General features: G+C 40.6%; 2 protein-coding genes across 3 annotated transcripts; both read left to right on the forward strand.

The window, feature by feature from the left end:
* The first annotated feature begins 631 nt into the window (after positions 1-631).
* Positions 632-5,375, forward strand: LOC128304446 (integrin beta-nu). Of its 2 annotated transcripts, none has more exons than XM_053041635.1 (8): positions 632-758; positions 1,545-1,639; positions 2,310-2,508; positions 2,570-3,525; positions 3,596-3,768; positions 3,851-4,048; positions 4,129-4,499; positions 4,563-5,375. In XM_053041635.1, exons 3-8 carry the CDS (start codon positions 2,319-2,321, stop codon positions 4,910-4,912), a joined length of 2,238 nt encoding a protein of 745 aa, XP_052897595.1. In that variant the 5' UTR covers positions 632-758; positions 1,545-1,639; positions 2,310-2,318; the 3' UTR covers positions 4,913-5,375. The 2 variants fall into 2 exon arrangements, with proteins under 2 accessions (XP_052897595.1, XP_052897594.1); XM_053041634.1 differs by lacking the exon at positions 632-758 and adding an exon at positions 1,179-1,449.
* Positions 5,376-6,248: 873 nt separating this feature from the next.
* LOC128304445 (microsomal triacylglycerol transfer protein) lies at positions 6,249-10,064 on the forward strand. Its single transcript, XM_053041633.1, has 5 exons — positions 6,249-6,466; positions 6,994-7,014; positions 7,145-7,314; positions 7,387-9,461; positions 9,521-10,064. The coding sequence occupies exons 1-5, from the start codon at positions 6,412-6,414 to the stop codon at positions 9,831-9,833; spliced, it is 2,634 nt and encodes an 877-aa protein (XP_052897593.1). The 5' UTR covers positions 6,249-6,411; the 3' UTR covers positions 9,834-10,064.
* Positions 10,065-10,677: the final 613 nt, after the last annotated feature.

The raw sequence follows: 10,677 nt of genomic DNA on the forward strand, positions 1-10,677 counted from the left end.
TGGTGGTGGTGCCGGTCTTCACACGACAGGACCGTTCCAATCTCCAGTACGCAGGACTGACTATACAGGAATTCCCAATTTTATATACGATTGTGCTATTGCTTACTTGATATCCAACATTTGTCTTCTAATCGTTCACAAAATCTTCTTAAGTCTATATCTTTTTCTTCTTCACGACACAACAACCTCAAGAGGTCCAGGCCTGGCGATTGCTAGCTTTTTTTTTACTTTATCCGGATGGGATTTTATAGCGGTCGTGACGAGTGAAGATCGGCGCCGCTTGCTCGTTTCTAACCGGTTCATCAAATATTCGAGAAAAACTGAACGAAACACCGGAACTCAATGCTTTAGCTTCACGTCGTATCGTATATAAACGAAAATTATTCCAACACGACATCAGATCATATGAAGTGAGCACTGCCTTCGAAAGTTGCATACCAGATACCATCTTACATGAATCGACCAACTAGAAAATATTGTTCTGTTTATAACGTTTTGTTTATTTTTTTTTTGTTATACTGACAAACAATTACACGGTACAAGAAAATGGTATATTACTTTTAGGATACAGTTTGATTACTTCAGTTTTAAATATTTGTTTAGCCGGGGGAACTACGGACTACTGCCAGAAGCGTTTGAGTTGCTGAAGCTGCTAAACAGCAAAGACGCTGACACGGCGTCCACCGCTTGACGCAAACTGTAAATCATCCATCGTGAATATGAAACAATTAAACAAAAACTAAGGCTAAATTGAGTTGGTATGTTGAATGGTGGGGCTACATTAGCCTAATGAAAACAGAGTAAAAATAAGCGTAAGCGTAAATGTTATCACAGCCTGTTATCGATAGTTAAACGACACCTACAGGTACGATGAAGATGTATATGATATATTCTTCAACAACCATGGGACAGACTACATGCGCTAAGGAACCAAGAGCGCTGAGGTAAACAAAACTCGCCGGTAGAAGAATAAACGGGCGATGTGCCATTTGCAGGCTCAGATAGTGTTCGTGGTGGCGAATGCTAGCCTAAGCATAGGAATATTGTTGTTCTACATTAGTTGCGAGCGAACCGTCTACGGTTAAGAGAGTGTGTTCGTTTGTTCGCTTGATTCTTTTGCGTTTCTGTTTGTTTTGGAGACCGGTTATCTTATCAGCAGTTTTCTCTATCGAAAATAAGACGTGTCGCCGGTACTGCAACTTATCCCGAAGTTTTACAATCATTCTGAAAGTGACGGCGTGGTTGCAGCTAAAGTTATAGTTATTCGAATTCGTTCCACAATTCCTTGGAGAAATGTGTTGCTTTTCTATAATATTTAATAGTGCAAGTTTAATTTAAATTTTAATCATCACACCATAAGTGACAAGTTACTGTGAACCATGACTACATTCAAGCTAATACCAACGGTCGTGGTGTCTACGATTCTGTTTGTTTCAGCATTTGCACAATGTATGATATTTGAAGCGTATAAACATACGAGTTGTTTGATCCGATAGCTGACGATGATGATCCTTTTAATTTGTGTGGTTTTATGTTCATTTCAGCCTCTCGTTCCATTGCCCAAACAAAGTGCTTCTTTCAAAAAAGTTGCATCGAATGCCTCGACGCTGACAAAGACTGTGCATGGTGTACGGATGAAGTAAGTACATGGATGTGGGCGTTTCGGATAAAGTGGAAATGGGAGCGGTCTCTGTTGATATGTTCGAAATGTGTCACGTAGAACAACTAATTGTTAATGCTTCATAAACCATTTTACATTAGCTTCTTTGTAGCTGTAGGGATTTACATTAGCTTTTCTGTAGCTTTCGGAAATTGCATAACTTTGTTAAGGCATGACTCACCCAGTATCAACAGTATGAAATACACGTCCAAGTGCTGAGGAATGTCACAACATTTTGTTAGAATTACATAAATAAATATTATTGGTTGTATACGTTGAAGAATATTTCACATGCAGAATATTTCATACTTTATACGTTGATATGTATCATACCGCTTTAAACATTTTGTTAAAGTTTCAGTTTAACAGCTCTCTTGCAAAAAGCAGAATGATGCATTGCGTGTTGTCTTTAGGATGATCCAGCTGTTCACACATTGTTGAAAAATATTACATTTGCATTTCAACAATGTGTTAGACATAGAATCGATCATTGTTGACCCGTAAAACTCTCGCTCAGACAAATTGCGGTTCGTTCATTTTGACATCAAACACTGCACGAACAACATATTAAAATGTCTTGATAATTGTGCTGTTTGTATGTTTTCAAAATTACGTTTTCCTAATAACATTTTTTGCTTTAATATTGCAGAATTACGAAATGAGAAAATCACGATGCATGACGAAACAAGAGCTATTAGAATCGAATTGCAACGCATCCAAAATTGAGACGAACTACAACTATTCCCATCTTCAAATTACGCAAAATGAGCCGCATCGGGATTTTGATGCTCAGAAGCTAGAAGCGATACAAATATCGCCCCAGAAAATGAATCTACGCTTAGGCAAATGTAAGCATTTCGAACGGTTTGGCCTGTACTTGAACCATTAATATTAACCCTTAACATGCAGTGGCCGCAAAAACTATTTCGTTTCAATACAAACCTGCCAAAAACTACCCATTGGATATGTACTACCTGATGGATCTTACCTGGTCGATGCGAGACGATAAAGCAACGCTAGAAAGCATGGGTAGCCAGTTGGCACTGGCGCTAGCTAACATGACGGCGAACTATCAGCTCGGATTTGGCAGTTTCGCCGACAAACCGGCCGTACCGTTTATTCAATCCGAACCACATCGTCTCCAGAATCCATGCTATTCGGAAAATGATCAGTGCGAACCAACGTACGGCTTTCGGCATCGGTTGAAGATCACGCGTGATATCGATAGATTTATTGCGCAGGTAAAGGAAAGTAATGTTACCGGCAATGTGGACAATCTAGAGGCAGGTTTGGATGCGCTAATGCAAGTGCTGGTATGCGAAAAACAAATCGGATGGGGCTCGAACACTCGCAAAATTGTAATCGTGGCTACGGACGGGTGGTTACACATGGCTGGTGATGGGCTACTGGCTGGTATCGTGGAAGAAAACGACAAACAGTGCCATTTAGATGAGGAGGGCAACTTTGTGGATGTGCTAAAGTACGATTATCCATCACTGGAGCAAATCTGGCGTGTTTTGCTACGCTCAAAGACGGCCGTGATATTTGCCGTCACAGAGGCCCAAGAAGCGTACTACCGACGACTGAGCGAACTAATGCCAGAGTTTACAAGCGTAGGCCGGCTGCAGGACGATTCGTCCAACATTATTCAGCTGGTAGATGATGGATATCGAGAATTTATCAAACGGGTAGAGTTCACAGACAACTCGCCGGACTATCTTGAAGTGCGTTACACCACTGACTGTGGTGGAATGTATCGCGTACCGCAACCGATTAACCGATGTGACAACATTGAAATTGGAAAGGAATATAAATTCAACGTCGAGTTGCAGTTGCTGGATTATCCAAAAGACCCATCGGTAACGGTAAGCTAACTGGTGCAGATGCTATACGCAGCTTTAAGTACAACGTTACTTGGGGATTTCTTTTTTCTAGAATGTCACTATTCGCATTGAGGAGAAACTGATCAGCAACGAAGCAGTTGAACTAGAAATCGATTTACGAACTACCTGTGACTGTGATAAAAACAAGAAACCAACGGAACTGAGTGAATTGTGCAACTTCAACGGGGATTACGTGTGTGGACTGTGTCAGTGCTATGTTGGATGGTATGTTCTCTTGTTGAAAGATTCGATTACAGAATGAATCATCGCTGTATTCCTCATGTACGTGTTGGAATTTCAATTTCAGGATAGGAAAAACGTGTGAATGCAATCTACAAAACTCTCAAAACCGACGAGAACTGTTCGAGCAATGTGTGGCACCTAGTGATGGAGATGAGCTGCGTACCGGCCCTATTTGTTCTGATCGTGGAGAATGCATTTGCGGCCAATGTTACTGTAATCCCGGATTCAAAGGTGAACATTGCGAATGTAACGAATGTGCTACGTATGTATGAATAATTGATTCCTTATGTTGCTTAACTTGCAAATAACACTAAAACGGGCTAATATGCTTCGGGGTTGCAGGATTGATGGTACAATTTGTGGAGGTCCAGACCACGGTACCTGTATGTGTGGGACATGCAGTTGCTTGAACCCATGGGCTGGTGACAATTGTGATTGCACGATGGACACAACTGGATGTAAGGCACCATCGAACGACGCACTGTGCTCTGGACATGGAGAGTGCACTTGTGGACGTTGCACTTGTGACGAATCATTTTTTGGACCATTTTGTGAAACCAAGGATGGCGAACAACCGGCACTATGCTCATCTTACGAAGATTGCATCCGTTGTGCAGTGTATGGAATAAATGGTATTCCTTGCCAAGATTTGGACAGAAAGTGTCGTGAAAAGATTGGACTGTACAAAGTAGAGCTGATTGCCGCAACTTATGGTAAATATTCTCTTCTTGCAAATGTTAATAGCTTCGTCTAACGTTTGTTGCGCCTCTTTACAGACTTTCTAAATTGCACTTTTCGATTCAACGACGAAAAGAATGTGTGCGACTACAAATTCTCGTACGCACTTTCAACCAATGGAGAAACATTGCTCAAAGTACAGAACTTCCAATGCAAAGAGGTTAATTTGATTGCAGCCGGGCTTGGCATCGCTGTGTCGATCATTGTCGGTGGCATAATGCTGCTATTTTGCTACAGATGCAAACTAACGTACGATGATCGGAAAATGTTTGCTAAATTCGAAAAGGAAAGGGAGCAAGAGACTAAATATCAGATGGATAGTCCACTCTACAAATCGCCAATAACGGAGTTTAAGGTTCCTGCTGAAATGGAAACAAGCGTATTGTAAGTTATTTGTTCAAAATTATGCAAGGTATTTAGGTCGCTAAAAAAGTGTCGTTTATCATCCATTAAATTAGAGAAGAACTGTTCATAGCCCGATAAAATATATTGTGTATATTGTATCATAACATTATGCTAAATAAAATGAAGTGATCACACTTTATTTCATTTTATGCGAGCACCGGTAGGCAAAACAGAAAAGTTTCGTAGTAGTATAGTAGATTAACCGGGGCGGCCCGGTGGTGTACCGGTATCAGCGCCGGTCTTCGCACGACAGAACCGGTCCAAAATCCCATCTGGACCAATCCCCCGAACTCGGAAATGACTATTCTGCTACGGGTAAATAAAAGTCTTAGAAAGCCAGAAATGTCAGGCCTAGACCTGTTGAGGTTGTTGTGCCGATAACGAAGAAGAAGATAGTAGATTAAAACGTGCCATTCGAATAAACAAGATCGATTAATAAAAACGATTCAATTGTTTATAGGAAAATTCTTTCAATTCAATAATAAACGTGTACAAATTCCATGCACTTGCATGTTAGGTACAAGCAAGCTACAATTAGCTCCGAAAGTTTACCCTAATAACGTTAGTTAATTATGAAAGATAGGGAGACAATTTCTTTTACTCACCCTTGTGAAGTTATAACGGTACCCGAATTGTGTAAAGGATTAGTGACACACGTTTTTGAAACCGAAACTCAAAAGTTAACACTTTTCAACTCCACAGCTTTGTAATATGCCTTTCAGCTGCAGGACTCGGTATTTCTACCCATACCCGGGAGATCGTGTTGTCTAAAATGCGGATCGAACTCAATGCCTTCATTTCAAGCGTAATAATGGATCGTTCTTGCAAGGGAGACTTTCTTACACTCATATTTCAAGAGTTAAGATAACGCGTTTTCTATACTCGCAATCAGATGCGTTTGCAAAACAATTTAGCATCCAAATCAGCTGATTATGAAGCCTTGTTCAGACGTACGTAGTAGAGGAGGTAGCGATCGCGGACACTGTCAAACGCCACACGTCAGACGTCTGATCATATTGCAAGAACTGTGCATTACAGTTCAGTACTATATGTTTATTTGTAATTATACTTGCTCTTAGCGATAGCAGTGCTAAAAAATCATCATGTAAGTTAAAGTGATGATGATAATGTGAGTTTAAAATTAAAAATGCTATATCAACTGCTTCACGTTCATCTCGCTTATATAAATCTTGGTAAAGCTCATCCAAACAACAACTGTCAGATTGGGTGATCTTTCAATGCGGCCCATTCTCCAAGCGGGTTCATTCGTGATTTGGGTTCGGTTGTGTGCGGCTGTAACGGTTAAAATTAATCGCGTAGCAGTGTGAGAACGAAATCAACGAAAATGTCTTACTCTTATTGAGTCTGTTTCGTCGTGTCCTACTATAGTTACTAACAGCTTAGTAGTTCAGAACAGTAGTTCTACTAGTGATCGTGATCGGATACATTGCAGTGTTGTTTGGTCCGCTAGGAAAGAGTTGAATGACCATCAGGATGAAGTTGTATATGTTTGTATCTGTTCTGTTATCTACGTTTGGTAAGTGCAGCAGTTCGACGTTACCAAGCAACCGCGAGGTACTGTTATGTGATAGTTGCAACGAAAGCAGCCTGATAAGATAACCTTTCGCCTTGAACTTGAAGCAAGAATGGAACAGCAGTAGAAAGAGATACCGAATGATTCAAGATGAAGACAGGGAACTAGCGAGAGAAGAAACAATTGTGAGCATCAATGTGCTCAACCCATCGGAATACGGCAAAGTTCTAGCACGAGAAACATTAAATGGAGGAACAATTGAACATAATTGAGCATTGGCTGCAATGATGCAGTACGAAGGAAAGGAACAGTTAAAGTGTGAGGTGTTTAGTCGAGTAAAAAATAAATTACAAAGATTTAGCCAAAATAACGACATATCAAAATGAAAATTGTGGATGAACCAACTCATCATCATGACGTGTACCGCGATCAGCTGATAGCGCTAGTCTTGTCATGTTCTGCTGGTTAATGTTGTGTAAACAAATCAGATTACTGTGTATTAATCTTTTTTCAAATCTCATTCATTACAGACTTTGGATACGTGGCTCCAGGTAAATACGATTGTTTGCTGTTTCTGGCACGGAAATGACCTACACGCAATTTGATCAAAATCTGCCTGTTCTGGACTCTGGACTTCTGGATATTTTTTGAAATTTGTATTTATTTTTTCATTCTTTTTAGCGTTTGGCGAGGCCTTTTTGGTTGGCACGGAAGAAAAGTTTAGTTTTTCTAACGTTGTACAGGTGGGAAATGCCAAAAATGCGACTGTTGCATTCGGTTACCAGACGCTGGCTACCGTCACAGTGGGAGCAGTATGGGGAAATGAAGAAACAAAGCTTTTGAAAATACAGGTATTATTCTTACCATCGCAAGGTGCCGGTTTATTTTCACACATAGAATGTATAACTCTCTTTTATTTTCAGATTCAAAATCCTAAACTGGTTAACATTCCCGATGAGAACGCCGGAGTCATTGTTGGTTTGGAATCTCCGTTCTATGCGTGGTGGAATTTGGGCCGCATCAGAGAGGTATATTTTGCGCCTTCGGATACGGTTCCGATTAAAAATTTGAAGAAGGGAATATGCGCACTGTTTCAATATCAGCTATTGGATGGAACATACACTGAAGATGATCCGTCGGGACAATGTGAGGCAAAGTACATATCGCACTCATCCACACGCTATCACAAATCTAAGGGAAATTGCGAATATGATGCCAAGCGGATGGAGCGGTCCGAATATGCATTGCGAAGCAGTTTAAAAACATCACGAAGCACGGATTTCACTGTATCCACCGAAGGGGCTTTGCAAAAAGTGACGAGCCAAGACTACGTAAAATATTTACTGAATGCGCACGATCAATGTGGGGCGTACTATGAATCCGTCATGCAGCTAAATGTGCAAGGAGGCGCTCAAAAAACGGCAACAGTGGAAGGATCAAGCTTGGAAGAGGTCGTGATAAAGTTGGCTTTGGAACGAGAAACACTTTTGACACAAGAATTTAAAGCAACATGCAAGGACAAGAATTGCGAAAGCGTTATCAGCTTATTTAAACATTACAAAAAATCACTCACCAACGATAATGTCGGTAAAGAAGCGTCTGCCACTGCATTGGTTGATATGGTACAGGTAGCACGTCATGCGAAAAAAGAGGATTTGTTGCGACTGCTTAAGGCTAAATCATCACATGAAATTAAAGGACAACTGTTGGACCTACTTGCAGCAGTACAAACGGTAGCCTCACATGAGGCGGCCAAATCGGAATTTGTTAACGTTTCTGACGATGAAGATCTGTTCCTCGGAGAACGATACTTGCAAGCACTAGCTGTTGGTACACGACCGCAAAAGGAAATCATTGAAGATCTATTGCAAATGGCTCAGACCGAACATAGAAATATGAAATTTTACGACAGCCTCATCCAGAGTCTGGCAGCTGTAACTCGCCGATATGCTCAACTGGAAGGCAACTCGTATGAAACCGAGGTGGTAAAGAAGGTGGTTGCATTGTTACAAGACAAGCTTTACGAATGTTCAAACGATAGCTGTAAGTTAAAGTATATACGTGGGCTCCAAAATCTCAAATGTCCCAAAACAGTGGATAGTCTGTTAATGCTCGCACAGGAATCAACGAAAGCTGTCAGCGTAGCTGCTATGAAAGCCCTACGATCATTCTCTGTCTATCTGTGGAATGACGAGTTTAGGGCGAAATTTGAGGACATTTTCTTCCAGGTGTCGAAACGTTACGATTCCAGTGCACGAACGTTGGCGTTAGATATTTTGTTGGATTTGAAACCAGACTACGACGAACTATCGCATCTATTACAGTTTTTAAAGTCGAATGATAAAGCGTATGAGGTGAAGCAATATTTGCTACAGAAGCTACGGATGCTCGCAGAACAATGCACCGAATTTGGCCAAATGCTGAAGAGCATCATAGAGAATGATCCAGTACTGAATAACTACCACGTGCTCGCTCCTAGAGGACTGTCCACAGCATTGAGTCGCAAATTTTCGGCAGTACCGTCGTTTAATGCTTCTCTTACGAGTCTACAAGAAATGAGCGGAGGTGTTTTGAAACGGGGAATCGTTGATTTAACGCTGGATGTGGATAACGAAAGGACTAGTCTGTTCACCCTAGGATTATACGCCGGTGGCATGTCATCGTTTGTCAGTAGCAATGATGCGGATGCAACCGATGATGATAAAGAGGAAGATACAACGGCGGGAATGGAACTATTGGTACAAGGCGTGGCAATGAGGCCTTTAGAATTTTTCAACGGAAAGGGTGAATTGATGGGACATGTTTGGAGCGGTACAGCATCGGAAGCTACACCGGCTTATCAGGCCATCACATTGTTGCAGGACAGCGAAGAACGGTTTGCATCCAATAACGGTGTGACGTTAATTCTCAGTTCAACTGGTGCTATATCAATTGATCTGAACGGACAGGTCACCATGAGCCTGTGGGGCCGTAATGCGCAGTCGAAAGTGGAACAAAAGTAAGATCGATACGCCTTTTTCACATGAATAAAGTAATCAATTTTTGTTGTATTCCCAGCACTGGCATAAGCATGACGGGCCGATTATCCTTTGATACGCCATTCACAACCGTGAATGTTCGGTTCAGCATAGAGCAGGAACCACAATTGCATCTGACATCGGTGCTAGATTTTTCTGGAGATCCAGCACTGTGCATGCAGCTAGTACAACCGAAGAGTTCGCTCAAACAACGATTTTCAAGAACGATTGAACTCGTAGGAACAAAACATCGAGCGTTGCGTAAGACGATCAAAACGGTAAATTTGAATGGATTAACGCATTCGCTCAATAGGAAAAACAATGATATGTGCAATTTGATTTCAAAAAGTTGATATGGCCCATATGGCCCGCAGTGTTACATAAGGTAAGATAATGCTTATTGAGCAAATCTTGCATGATGCATACACACCTCTCAGGATGTTCAATCTAACATAACTTTACAAACCAGTAACTGATGAAAATCATTCCATTTAAAGTCTCTCTTCCTTAGTTATGACAAAAATAAGCATTTGCAACAAACTAATTGTAATTATTGTGCAATTGTAATGATAAATAAAAACATATGATGCCAAAATAATAAAACTTGTTAGTAATTAACCGAGTCAATTAAATTGATAGTTCAATTCATTCCGCGAGTTCATTTAGGGTATTTATTTTTCAATTGCAAGTTACTTCTCATATGAAGGGTATTCGCCATATCGTATCGATACGACGTGACCATTGATACAATTATTTGTTCAAAAACGAAATGATTTTCAATAAAATCATTCAATTCATAGCGTTGTTCAACGGTTACATGAAATCAAAGAATGTTCGAAAAAAGTTGTAACGTTGTAAAGTTGTTTTGACACCTGTCCACTCTTTAATAGTGATCAAAGGCATGCTAAACAGCGTTCTCCAGCTAGTGTCATAGCGTTATTTTACGTAGTCCATTTCTAATCCATAATAAGGCAGTTGAGAAATTAGTGGTAATGTGCATGATTATCGTACAACTAGTAGTTGGATAGATTTATAAATAAAACTATGATATTTATTATTCCTGCAACCACAATAAACCAGAGAAATAGTCCGAGTGGGTAGCCATTGTGCGGACAGTCAACAATCAGTTTGACAAGCAGGCTTGACAGCTACAGTAGTGCAGTTGTGTGCGTGTAGCATTCAAAACGAAAGAAAAAA

This window comes from Anopheles moucheti, chromosome 3 (genome assembly GCF_943734755.1).
Source record: "Anopheles moucheti chromosome 3, idAnoMoucSN_F20_07, whole genome shotgun sequence".
Lineage (NCBI taxonomy): Eukaryota > Metazoa > Arthropoda > Insecta > Diptera > Culicidae > Anopheles > Anopheles moucheti.